We start from the raw sequence: 14,069 nt of genomic DNA, 5'->3' as shown, positions 1-14,069 counted from the left end.
AAATCCCTGCTCCACCACAGACTTCCTGTGTGACCTTGGGGCTAGATGTGCGGCAGGAGTTTGAAATGCCTGCCTATCAGTGGGATCTGTAGCCTGCTGGACTCTTAAGGGTGAGCTAAGAGCACCTCCGCAGGATCAGGACTTGGGTGCCTGTGTGTATGCACACTGATAGAAATGGAGAGCCCTTTACCAGCAGAAATGTAGGCACTGTGGAAGTTTTGGTGCCTATAGGGTCAAGTGGCAGCTGTGTAGGGGGTTTGGGGATCTAAACCAAGCATGGGGAACCTCATGCCCAGGGGTCTGATCTGGCCCCTTAGGCTCAGGGATCCCCCCTCATTGGGGAGCCTGCACTGGCACTCCAGCCCCTCTGCCACCCACCCACAAGGCTGGAGCACACAACATCTACTAGCCTGGGCCCCTGTGTCTGAGGGGAATGTGAGGTGTGTCTTTCCGTCCCAGTCAAGGGCTTCTCACTTGTGTGTGGCCCCCGACTGATTTTTCTGTGGGTCAGCGACCCCCGACCCAAAAAAGGTCTCCCTCCCCGATCTAAACTTTGGATTTTGGCTCCTAAAGTGTCAGGAGAGTGCCTAACTCCCTTTGTGGATCTAGCCCGGGGGTGGGCAAATACTGGTCCACAGGCCGGATTCAGTTCCCATGGTTGGACTCTGGCAGTCTGTTGCTGCTATAGTTACCTGCGCTTCCACAGGTGCGGGCGTTGGCCACTGATTGCCATTCCTGGTCAATGGGAGCTGTGGGAAGCCGTGTCCTGGTCTGTGCTGCTTCCCACGGCTCCCATTGGCTGGGAGTGGAGATTTGAAGCCAATAGGAGCTGCAAGCGACCCCATCAGCAGAGGCAAAGGTAGATTTAGAAGCACCGGCCGGCCAGGAGCTAACCCATCTTCTTGTCCACCCTGATTTAGTGCCTAGTTTCTAGGCTTCAGCTTCTCATCTGTACCATGGGGAGACCAACCTGTCCATATCTCAGTGGGGGTTGTGAGAATAAATATGTTAAAGATGGTGAAGTGCTCGGGTACTGCAGTCATGGGAGGCAGGTAAGCACCAGAGAGAGCATCTAAAGTGCAAGGACCATGGCCGGCTAGAGACCAGAAGTGCCCCTGGAGCTGCTCTCCCAAGTCACAAAGTGGGGAAAAGCACTGTGGCATCTGTGTTCCCCCTTCTGCTGGAGAAATGTCCTGCTTCAACCCAATTTAAATGTTCTACGTAAGAAGTCAGTAGCAACTCCTCATGCCTGGTCGGTTGTGTTTCAGATGTTTTTGGAGGATACGTCTGGTTTGTTTTATTTGCATAGAGGAAAAATGCAAAATTTCAGAGGCGATTTTTACGAGCTTTGGTAATGTGTTAAATAGCACTGAATTTAGTGATTGCATTATAACTAGTATTGGATTGTGCTATACCTTTCTATGCCAATTCATAATGACCTGACTTTTTGCTTCTCTGAATGATAAAGACAACTTGATCAGTCCCTTAGGAGAGAAAACAGGAATTGTAACTGTGTCTCCATTCCCCTGTTAGTAATTTCAGCTGTGTAAGACAGCTACAGAGTGGTCTATGGAGTAGATAGCTGGTGGGACTGAAAGGAAGTATACCACACACTAATGGTGGAAAGGGTTTTACCTCTCTGGCTCGGTCCTTTCTTTAGCATTATCATGCGGTACGAGCTCTGTCCTTTGCTGATTTCTCTATCAGTGGTGATGTGCACATACCTTGAGGGCCTCTAGGTAATCTTTTCTGTGTGCTTTCACTCTTCCCTGTTTGTGACTTGAGACTCGACTTGAGACTTGCTAATTTTGTTAAATCGACTTGGTGAAAAAATTGTCCATTAATGCCAATATTGATGGCTTGTACAAAAGTGACTTGACATTTTTTAAATTAAGACTTGAGACTCAACTTGGGACTTGACTTGGACTTGACAATGATGACTTGAAGACAACACTGGTAATATTACACGAAGGCCTGTTCTCTTCAGCGGGTATTAATCAGCTTACACTGAGCACCTTTTAGTTTTTAACTCTTCTTAAGTGAGCTAAATTTTCCCTCATAACTAATCTTCTCTCCAAACGTCTGTATGCACCAAAAGGTGGCATTTTCAACAGTGCTCATCACTGCTTAACTTTGCTCCCATTAAAGTCAGTATTTGAATTCCTGTCAACTGGTCAGCTCCGAGTGTTTCTCAAAACCCCCATGGAAGCTTGCAGCAAGCAGCTGCCCACATGAGGAAGTTGGAATCGTTTTAGTTCATGTGGTTTTTAAAGTGTGATGTGACTCTCAGCCCAAAAGGCTCGGTAGACGCTTCTGTTTCAGTTCAAGCCAGACTTGTTTTGGCTTTGCTTCAGTTGATTAGGAACAGAGTTCAGTGATTGAAATAAGCCACATACACCAAAAGACGTGTCCGTGCAGGAGGATTGATGTAGCTAGGAATCCGCATTGGGACCCCAAAGTGGATCTCAACCCCCTTTTAATGGGGTTGCTAAGGTTGACCTTGGCTGGAGTGTTAGGGTTTGGGCAGGCTCAGTTTGGTGCCCGCTCCTGGGGTCGTGAAATAATGTTTATCAAAATGGGGTTGCAGTGCAATGAAGATTGAGAACCCTGAACTATATCTGTGTTAAACAACAAATAGTCTAGTAGCACCTTAAAGACTAACACAACATGTAGATGGCATCATGAGCTTCTGTAGGCACAGCCCACATCTTCAAGTGACAGGTGTGTTAGAAGTCCAGATCCAAGAATAAATAAGGGAAGTGGGAGGGGAGGGGGGGAAAAAAAAGGAGGGGGAGGAAGAAAAAAAGAGACCGTGAGTAGATAAGGTTCAGAGGCATAGCCAAGTTAGTCTGTAACAGGAAAAACTAAAAAAAACAACGGAATAGTCTAGTAACACCTTAAAGACTAAATAGTTACAAGAAGCTGATAAGAACCATTAGTTTGCACTTGGAAAGGGAGGATGACCAACACTGGTCACTTGTGTTGGTCATCTTCCTTTTTAAGTGCAAACTAATGGTTCTTATCTGCCTCTTGTAACTATTTAGTCTTTAAGGTGTTACTAGACTATTCCGTTTTTTTTTTTTTTAGTTTTTCCTGTTACAGACTAACTTGGCTACGCTTCTAAAGCTTTTTATATCTATGTTGGCCTTCAGCACTGAGCCATTCTATAGGCTAATCCAATTCTGACCAGAAGATGGCAATCTTGATACACACGTGAAGTCTGGTAGTTAAATTTTTGTTCCCAGAGATGGAAAAACTGCATGCTTCCTTTGGTTAATTTGAAAAATACACCTCTTAGCAAGGCGAGGATAAGTGCTAATGATAAAATACACACATTTTTAGTGGCGATTTCCCCCAACAAGCAAACGCTACTAGGAAATTAGAAGTGCGCTTAGATTTATGCCTCATTACACATTTCACAAGGTTCATCTGGTAATGATTTAAGACCAAATGTTTTGAAATTCATGACTCTTTCCAGCCATAATTATAACACTAAAAGGGTAATAAGACAACAGGTGCTAATATCGTCACATTAGGCAGCCTGCTCTGTAAAATAAAGCTAGAAGCATAATGATGCCATTAAGGCCAATTTTTATTATTTGAGCTTATCTCTAAAGTATTTCAGCCTTTGTTCAGATTTCGTGTTTCATGATTAGCATGCATGGGCACACTGGTGTGAGAGGAGAGCTTGCAGACTTCCGACTTGCTTAGCACTGTGTATCACTAGAGTTCATAATTATCTTTTGAGAAATAAACTGTGTAGAATGACAAACACCATTTTCTCACAAATTGTTTGCAGGATCAGTATCCTACACTGCTTTTCACTGACTTCAAAGGGCTTGAAAGCAGCCTGACAGAAATCAGTTTTGTCTCCTATGCAGAGACCAATCCATACAATTGCGTAGTGTCGTAGGGCTTGTCTCCACTATGCCAGGGATTAAGGCTGCAGCCATTGATCTGCTGGCCGTCAGTTTATCACATCTGGTTGGACACGATAAATCGATCTTTGAGCGCCCTTCCAGTGACTGCGGTACTCCACAGGACAAGAAGAGTAGCCGGCGTGGAGGAGAGGCAGCCCCCACCGACCTTACCATGCACAAGATTCTGCTGTAAGCATGTTGACTTCGGCTACGCTATATGCGTAGCTGAAGTCCCATAGAGTACATCTGCACTAGCCCCCCCTTGGGACTAGTTACTCCTTGTGCAATGAGGTTTAACGGTTAATTTGAACTAAGGGGTTTATCTCGGAATCCCGCTTCTCTGCCATGTATAGACGCGGGCAGTTACTTCAGGCTAGTCAGTTTCCAAAATGGCGAGTGGCTGGGAATATGCTAATCAAGCGCGGGATATTTAAATCCCACGCTTCATTAGCAATTTCGGTCGCCCTCATTAGCCTCCCTAGTTCGAACTAGGGGGCTAGTGTAGATGTACCCATAGAGGAGATTGACAGGGTGGGTGGGTTTAGTGTAGACAAGGCCTTTGTGAAGGTTGAGATCATTTGGAGACTATATCTGTATATCTAGAGGCGATGAAGGGGTATAAACTTCAGACAGAAATGGAGCGCCAAATTCATTCCTCACTGGTAGTCCACAGGGCTGCACCAGGGATAGAGTGGATTCCAAGTTCTTGGGGTGCTGAGTGCACAGGAAACCTGCTCTAGTCTACACTGTGTTCCATCCCACAAATTCTAAATATGCAGGCATAATTAGCAACACTATCCTATCCTGGGAGACTGTCTTGGTTACGTCTGTTACATAGGGTATGTCTAGACTACATGCCTCTGTTGCCAGAGGCATGTAGATTAGGCTACCAGACATAGTAAAATGAAGCGGCGATTTAAATAATCGCCGCTTCATTTAAATTTACATGGCTGCCGCGCTGAGCCGACAAACAGCTGATCAGCTGTTTGTCGGCTCAGCGCGATAGTCTGGACGCGTGGGTGGCGACATCAAAGGTATTTGTTGACCACCCAGGTAAGCCTCCTCGGATGAGATATACCTGGGTGGTTGACAAATACCTTTGATGTCGCCACCCGTGCGTCCAGACTATCGCGCTGAGCTGACAAACAGCTGATCAGCTGTTTGTCGGCTCAGCGCGGCAGCCATGTAAATTTAAATGAAGCGGCGATCATTTAAATCGCCGCTTCATTTTACTATGTCTGGTAGCCTAATCTACATGCCTCTGGCGACAGAGGCATGTAGTCTAGACGTACCCTAAGTTTGTAGAGCTTCAGAGGGGTAGCCGAGTTAGTCTGTAACTGGAAAAACTTACAAAACAACCAATAGTCTAGCAGCACCTTAAAGACTAATAAAACATGTAGATGGTATCATGAGCTTTTGTGGGCACAACCCACTTCTTCAGCTGAATGGAGTTATGAAAGTTCCAGTTCCAAAATAAATAGGGGAGGGAGAGGGGAGAAGGAAGTGCAGAGAGACTGACTTTGTGGACCTCATTAGGAGATCATGACTAGGGACATAAAATCCTGTTTAATTGACTAACCGGTCTCATGTTCAGGTTTACCGGTAAAATGTTAAGGTTAACTGGTTAACCGATTAAATGGGGAGGGAGGTGAATGGAGGAAGGATGGTTTCAGACAAGGGCTGCTCCAGCTGCAGCACCCCCACCCACAGCAGGCCCCCCGGGGTGGAGCAGCCCCTTACCCATGGCGGGTGAGGATGCTGCTCCAGCCCCTACCTGTTAACCGTAACCAGTAAACCTCACCCATTAAGGGGGAGACTTACTGATTAGCCATTAATCATGGCCTACACTTGCAGATTTAACCCTGAGCCATCTGTAATTCAGAGGAATTTGTGAGAGACACATGTTCTCGTGGCTTAAAATTTTACACTGGATTCTTCTTCGTCAATCGTCATTTAAAGCTGAAGGCCAATGTCTTTGGATGAAAAGCACCACTGGTACAGAAAGCAAATGATAGGGCATGTATTGATTGCATTATCTTAATTCATGTTGCATTACCTGTAAGCCACTGAAGTGCTTTAAGTCTGAGTACAGTAAATCAATGGAAAAATCCCCTCTTCCTCTCCATTGAAATTAAGGTTGCTACTTTTTCATCCTGTGGCCCACCAGGCCGGTGTGGCATTAATTTTGCATGCTTTCTCTTTGAAGGCGTGGGCTCGGATCACATCAGAAGAATGCTTAGTTGTGACTGATAGTAAGATACACATGCAAAAACAATAACGTAACGAGTGGTAAGTTCAGATGCGCAGTAAAAATGTCAGCGTTCTGTCTAGCTGCAACAAAAACTTGTGAGCAAAGAGTGCCCTATGGAACCAATCTGACAATAGACCTGGGGAATGGGATGACATTAGCTTTTACTTTCTTTCATAGCAGTAGAATGCAATCATTTGTTTTTGTTCTTGTGCAATGAAATATTCCCTTCTCACTCAAATTCAAATCGGGAAAAAAACATCAAAGTTAATATGAAACAAAATGGAAGGTACTGCAAATATCTGTAGGAAATAGAGAGATACATGACTTTGTAGCCACCCCTCTCATGCCAAAATTGCAACGCCACAGAAGTCAGGAAGCCACGCTGGGCTCTTTGTACCCCCTTGGTTGGGTAGATTGTTTTTCATCTGAAAGCCTTTTTAAAGTTTTCTTCCTGCCTCCGTACTTTTAAGGCATGAAAAGCTAATGTAAGAACATGGAGTGTTATGAAGCATGAAGTTCTATAAATATTTATGCAGAACTACAAAAAAAGTTGACAATTCTTATTTTCTTGACATATTGGGGTCATTTGTTGTTTTTGACCCTTGGAATTGAAGCACCCATGGAGTGGTACCTCTTTGAAATGACTCTTGACTATCGCTAGCTCATCCTGTTGTACTTGCAAGTTACAAGAGAATTTATTTCATGGTCACTTTTGAATATAGACATTAAACTTTACACTGTGTTAAAAAAGGTAGTCCTACACGCTCCCAGTTACGCTTGTTCAATTTGTACAACCTGACAAACTACTAATCATGTAGATCAATATATACAAATGAGCGGCGTAATTGATTTGCAAACATTGAGTCTGAGTTCATTTTTAGAGGAACAGATTTTTTTTATTCTGTGCGCTTGCCTTTGAATGCACAACATTTTAAAACACATTTCATTTTAAATTCGTTTTGGTGCCATATTCTCTGTTCCTTTCTTGTATTGGGCTACAGTGGTTTAAGCCATCTTCATAGTTTTCATATTCTGGCACCAGCCCCACCCCCCCCAGTGCAACTGCAATAGCCCCAGGCAACTTTGTTATGCTGACAGCTAAGATTTGTATATGCAATGTTGCCACAGCTGTGTTGGTCCCAGAGTATTGGTGAGAGATGGTGTGTAGGGTCATAGCCTTTGTTGGACCAACTTCAGTTGGAGAGAGAGACAAGCTTTTGAGCTTACACACAGTTTTTCTTCTGGTCTTGGCACTCTGCACCTCTTTAGAGTCCTCGCGCCCTATGTCTAAACCTGAATTTCACAGATTTCTATGTAGACAGAAGCAGGGTTTGGACTGTAGTCTGAGACGTGGTCTACATCACAGAATAACATTGGTATAACTACCTCGCGCAGAGGTGTGAATACAGGAGACCCTCGCGATTTGCGGCATCGCTATTCACCATTCCACCTATTTATGGTGGTCTCCCGTTCTGGCCTGGGAGGGAGGTGGTGGGCCTGGGAGCTGAGGGAGTTCCCTGCGGTTGCCTGGCCCTTATGTGAGTTCGGAAGCCACAACTCCCAGTATTCATGAATTTCGCTATTCTTGGTGGTGCCAAGAATGACCTTGCAGGAGGGGGAAGGGTTAACTAATCTAATGAAATGGGATTTTAAGTCCCTAGTTAAGGGTGAGACTAACCGGTGAAGCATTCACATCCCTAATGGTAGTAATAGAGAACTTAGTTTGAAGGCCAGAAGACACTTTTAGACCATTAGAGCAGCACTGCTGGAGTTACAAGTAAATGCGCCCACGTCTCTCTCTACCCTCTCACTGTCTTGTCTGTCAGAGTCTGGGAAGAGAACTAGCACCAAACCATTGGGTCAGTTCTGCACCAGGTAGAAAATCTCTCTGACTGGAAAAATCTATAGGGGCTGTTCGTGATTCCTTGACACTGCTGGTGTGATGTCAAAGGGTGAAATACAGGGAAGAATGTAGCCCTTGATCTTTAAAAATAGCCTGTTGTTCGCTGGGTTTCCAGTGTTGCTGTGTCACTAACGCAAATACCCCCCTTGCTCCATTGCATTGGTAAAACTGAGATTTTAACTGCAGAAAAGCGGAAAGATTCAGGGGTCAGGTTCTCCCATTGCACAGTAGAACTCCAGCTGTGACCGGGAAGCCAGTTAGATACCCTCACTGAAATGTGGTGTTCTGGGTGACTTACCTGCTCAGCCAGATCAATTGGTTCCTGGAAGCGACAACGTAGGGGTATGTACAAAAGAAAAATCCTCAGTAAACTGGGCAGAAACAGAGTAACAGAGCAGGAATAGGGGTGCCTTATGGTGCTAGCTAAAGTCAGGGGGAAGCTTAGAAGCAGAGTCCTGTTGGTTTGCAAAGAAAAAAAGCAGGAAGAGAGGAGTGTGTGTGTTGGGCAGCTAATCTAAGGAGAAATGCACACAGCGCTGAGCAGGTTTGGTATGTTCATAAGAGTTACTTGCACCCTTATTTGGGGAAGTGCACCTCAGAGTTATTCTTCCTGCTGCACTTTTACCTGTGCTTCTTATGTAGCAGTAGTGTCTTCTGATACAGATGGGCCACAAATGCAGCATGAAAATGCTGCACACGCTTGCCAAAGTGAGTAATTTCCTATGTCTGCAATAATAATAATAAAAAAAAAAATCCAGGAATTTAGCACTTGAGGCAACACGAACTTTCAAACTGAGCTCATTTCACTCTCTTTACTATCTTCACAGTAACATCTGAAAGCTTGTCACACACCTACACTGCCCCCGAACAGCAAACACCCTTTTGCTTCAGAGATACAACTCACCCACCGAGCCTTCACCTCGGTCCTCAAAACCACACACACACACACACGCTCAACCTTCACTGATCTCAGGTGGTAGAGGGTAGCACTAACAGGTTAGACTTTGTAACTAAGGCTGGGGAGAGCCCCTAGTTGCAATGAATCCTTTGACACCCAGCCCTGAGACTCTCCCCATGGGATGGCGGGTCTTTTGTCTGGAGAAACCAGGAAACACCCGAGCTGGCACTAGCTTCTCCCTGCACTGACTGAGCCTTTGACAGGGACTCAACAATCAATATTTTACTTCCATCGAATGGTTGGTGGAGCATTCCTCACTCTTGGTCACTAGAGAACATAATGCTATATTGTCTGTCTTATCTTGAAAACAAGCCACATGTGAATTGGTCTGAAGGAAAGATTTCCGACCCATGTGTCCTATTTATAGTGCTAATATTGGGAAGGATTCCCATGACTTCAAAATCACTTTCAAACTTGTCCCCTTTCTTTAACGATCCATCACCCCAAATCCACTTCTGCTTTGAGAATTACTTTCAAACTGAGACATTTGTGGAGGATGTTTCCAATTTTCGTTGGTCTAGCGTTGTGCATTCTGAGTTAAATTTTCAGCAAGCACACAGCACTGACAGTGAGTCTGTGTCTCACCAGCAGTTTTTAAGCTCAACTCAGAAATATGCAGACTGGTCCCCTTTTTGCAGGTTTCACTGTGGGGAAGGAGAAGAAACCACATTAACTATATGAGGGACGTGGACTTAGGGGTATGCCGTCTAATTATATGCTTCTTTTACAGGTTGCCTGTCTTATCCGGGTTCCTTCTGAAGTTGTAAAGCAGAGGGCTCAAGTTTCCCCTTCGTCTGGTACCTTTAAAGTTCTTTCCAACACTTTGTATCAAGAGGTAAGATCTGATCAGAGCTTGTGAGCTATCGCCACTTCCAACCATTCTGCAAGTCCAGAGCTGTATGTTCCTAGCAATTTTCCAACACTATCCTTTGGCTAAGAGTTGTTGGCATGTTCCTCTTTATATCTGGGCATCTGCATCTGGAAATGTGGGTGAAATCTGTTAGGTTCTATAATGCCTTATGCAGTAATTTAACTCCTTCAGATCAGTCTTCTGGTTCCACAGCCCCATTAGTAACAGAGCTGTCTGTGCAACAGCTAAGGTTAATTAATTAAAGCATTTAAAGGCCTCCTGGGATTTGTAGTAAGGATGTTAAGAGGTGGGTAATTAGCTAATCATGTAGTCGATACAATTTGTATCGACTACACGATTAGTGGATGAGACAAGGTGCTCTGTTCCGGTTCGTGCTGAGTCCAGGACCAACCCCCACTGTGGTTCTGCAGTTTAAATGTAGCACGCCCAGCTCTTACTATATTTACATTTAAACTGCAGAACTGCCATGGGGGTTGGTCCTGGACCCAGCATGGAGCAAGCCCAGCTTAGTCCTGGCTTGCACTGGGTCCAGGATCGCTGCGGCTCTGCATTTTAAATGTAGTAAGAGCCGCTTGGTTAATACTACATTTAAAATGCAGAGCCACAGTGGGGGTAGGTCCCAGACCTGGCGCGAGCTGGGACTGAGCCAGGCTTGCTCAGTTCTGGCTTGCACCAGGTCCGGCAGCACCTGTCCACAGCCTGAGTTCAGGGCCAGGATTGGCTGTGAACAGAGGCTGTTGCTTCCTCTGTCCCTCCCCACCACACTGCTGCCTCAGCTAGAGATCAAGAGGAGGAACGATAGAACAGCTTTACAAAAGCTTCATAATGTTCCTCATGCTGTGAAATCTGTTTCCAGGCTGTTCCTCTCTCCTTACCACCATTTAAAAAAAAAAAAAAAAAAAAAAGACCACTGACAAAACCAAGGAAAGGCTGAGTGGCTACGTTTAGGCAAAGTCCTTCTTACCTAGTGTGCAGTATTGCATTTGTGGGAGAGGCAGCCGGGGTAACTTTTTATTTTGCAAACGTGTTGAATATTGTTGACCTAAATTTTGAAAAAACAAAAAAAAATCTGGCAGCATTGGGTGCTGAACTTGAGACACCTGTATGGAGAGGGTATTAATTTTCTGAGGGCGAGCTCTGTGTACTTCTTATATTCAAGCTCCTTTCAGGTGTCAAGTTAGGCACCCCAAACCAGCAGTTATTAAAAAAAAAATAGCTCTAATTTTCCCGCCTTCGTCAACCTTCTGGTGAGTTGGAATGAGCAGATTTTATAGCTGGGCTTGTATATTTTTTAGGCTGTTGCTCTCAGACAGCTCCAATTAGGGGAAAATAACACCTGCTTTTCCTCCTCTCTTCCTTTACCATCCCATCTCTGACCCTCAAGATCTACCAGTGTTTGGGAGATTGTCATGGAAGTACTGAAAGGTGAACTTTGGTATATATGCAATTAATAAATTCTGTCATCTGTATACAAATAACACATGCAAAAGTTTTTCCTGAGAGTGACTCTGAACCAGAGCAATTAAGAAACCAGACATATGGCCAGTTTGTCATGTGGGCCCTTTTAACTTGACCATCCTGCTACTCTGCTGATGTATGCATTTGGAAGAGTGGAGGCTTCTAGATTAGCAGCTGCACATGGCAAATAATAAGCAGTCACAATATGGAAATAATGTATTTCTGTGCCTTCCTGCTCTTCCGACTCAAGTTATAGGATCTGTTTTCTACTCCAGGTGTATGGGTATCTGATTCTTCTTAGCACTCGTTAAACATGCTTTGAAAGGGAGATAAAACCCCCAGGTGGTAAACCTAGGAAGATCGTGTACAGTGCTATAATCAATATGGTCAATTCATTGGAAGTTCAGGTCTTGCTCTCAGGCTGGTATGCCTGCCATGTAATTAATCATCAGTAAATTGTAGTGCCTGCTAATGGAAGTCCCTATAGCTGAAGCTTTCATTTGTTGCTTTACAGGGTATTCAAGGACTTTATCGAGGTTATAAAAGCACGGTATTAAGAGAGGTAAAGTATTTGCTTTCTGTTTTGTAATTGTTCTGTTGCACTGTAGTCTGTCTTGTACCACGATTTCTTTTTCCCCCAACAACTGCACAAAGTGAATGGTTCTGCAAGTTTTCAGTAAAAAGATTTAATTCTAAGTTAACTAGTGTTAACATGTACGTATGTAACGTGAGCTTAGATAAAACAAGGACAAGCATCTATGATATGTAGGTGGCTGCTAATCTGTGCCTCGATCCTCTTAGCTTTGATGCTGCGTGGATGTAATCGAATGGAAATGGATCAATTATGAAAGTATTGGTGAAATTGTTTGTTTTGTGATGTGCATCCAGTAAGTGTGTACACCCTAGGTGGCGCTCTCTTGCTCTTAGTCCTTGTTTCCGTATAAGAAATACATACAGCCTTTCACAGCGAGACCTACAGATGTAATGCTGCTTGCTTTGATCGTAAGTCCAAGGAATGCTGTCACAGGGAATAAATACTGAAAGATCACTTTACTCAGCTATGCTAAAAATATTTTTGAAAGGTTAAAAATATTGGTCAATCTCAGGATTTGTACTTTCTTTAACATGATGTTGCTATACTTGGTCAAAGAGGGGGACTTTTTTTGAAAGGAATAAAAACTCCTGCTGTTGAATTTTGTGGGCCCAGTCTGTTCCCTCTGATTTAATTGGGAGCAAGATCAGGCCCAACAGGCAATGTCAGTATTGTCGTTCTCTTTGGGTACTAGTTTAGGTTTTGGTCCAAATCCTGTAATTGGATTCTTTGAGAAGCTCTGCTGAAGTCTGTGGGGTTCTGCATGGGAGTAGAGATTTGTCCCAGGAATCTGATTGTACGATCAATCAGATTGTTTATAGTGTAGTGATTTTTTTTTTCTGTGAATTTGCTCTGTTTGTGACTTGCCTATAGTTTTCTTTTGGAGATTGCAAGATGAATATGAATTCCCTCTCCATAATATTATTCAGAGGATTCCCAACAATTACGTTGTTACTCTAGTCTTAGAACTTCCTTGAGTTGTACATTTAAACGTAACACCTTTGCTCAGATTGTAACTGGTGATATGGATTTAAACTCCTTCAGCAGGTTTGTTATTTGCAAAAGTAGATATTGCATTGTGAACACTTTAGAGAAGGAAACAGGATTGGTTTCCTCTGAAAATAATAGTTTAAATGTTGTTCAGAATTGTGCTTCACCTACTGTGTTTAGTTAGCTATAGCAATTGGACTTTGGTCTTAAATGTCACTTAGCTGAATAATCAGGAGTGAATCTTAGCCTTTTTTTTTTATAAACTCAGAGTAGATTTTTATTAGGGCTATCAATTAATGCATGTTAACATCTGCGATAAACAGAGCAGAATTAATACATAAAAAAAATTAACATGCCTTAATTGCAGGCATTTTGTATGTGGAATGCTGCCCCTTCAAAACACTGCCAGGGCAGCACCAGGCGAAGCCCAGGATCAGCACTTATACACTTCGTATTCTGTGTTGAAATTGAAATCAATGTATTTGAAGATGTAGAAAACATCCAAAAATATTTAAATCGATAGTATTCTTCTTCTTGTTTAACAGTGCGATTAATTTTTTTAATCGCGTGACAGCCCTAATTTTTACCATTAGAAAAGAGAAACTCATTATTTATATTACCATAATGCTAACTAATTAGTATTTGAATGTCTGCTTTCAGCAGAATTCATTGCTTTAAAGGACTTTTCTTCATGCCCAAATCTGTTTTCGGGGTTAAAGATATACACATTGTGTAAACCTTAATACATAAAGTAAAAAAACAAAACAAAAAAACCTTGAATATAGTGTTGCTCTAAGTACCAACAAATGTTAATGCCAGAGTTTATTTTAGCCATTCCAAGTGTTTCAAAAATTAGTTATTTGTGTGAGGATGATACTTGCTTTTCTGAAACCTAACCCCCACGATAGCTTCATCCTGTACTTATTTTCTGGCTCACTAAACACATGTTATTCCCTCAGATTTCATCTGGAGGCAGGCAAAAGAGGGCAACAAGCCTTTTTGATTTCTCTGAGGGGTTCTGAATAAATGAATAAATTTAGATGCCAAAGAATACAGATTTTGCATACTAACAGATAAAACACATGGTTACAAGTGGATGCTAGTCTCTTTAAAATTTGTTTTGACA

General features: G+C 43.2%; 1 protein-coding gene across 4 annotated transcripts in view; it reads left to right on the top strand.

Moving 5' to 3' along the window:
- Positions 1-14,069, top strand: part of SLC25A26 (solute carrier family 25 member 26) — a 155,874-nt gene that overhangs the window by 35,841 nt on the left and 105,964 nt on the right. For all 4 annotated transcript variants that reach the window (XM_089781262.1, XM_089781263.1, XM_075938547.2 and 1 more), the window contains 2 exons: positions 9,763-9,867; positions 11,876-11,923. In XM_089781262.1, coding sequence (XP_089637388.1) covers positions 9,763-9,867; positions 11,876-11,923 — 153 coding nt within the window. The remainder of the gene's footprint in view (positions 1-9,762; positions 9,868-11,875; positions 11,924-14,069) is intronic.

The sequence above is a fragment of the Pelodiscus sinensis genome, chromosome 11 (assembly GCF_052426305.1).
Source record: "Pelodiscus sinensis isolate ZL-2025 chromosome 11, ASM5242630v1, whole genome shotgun sequence".
In the NCBI taxonomy this organism is placed as follows: Eukaryota; Metazoa; Chordata; order Testudines; family Trionychidae; genus Pelodiscus; species Pelodiscus sinensis.
Note: the sequence above shows the minus strand (reverse complement) of the source record. Positions and strands in the feature narration are given on the sequence as shown.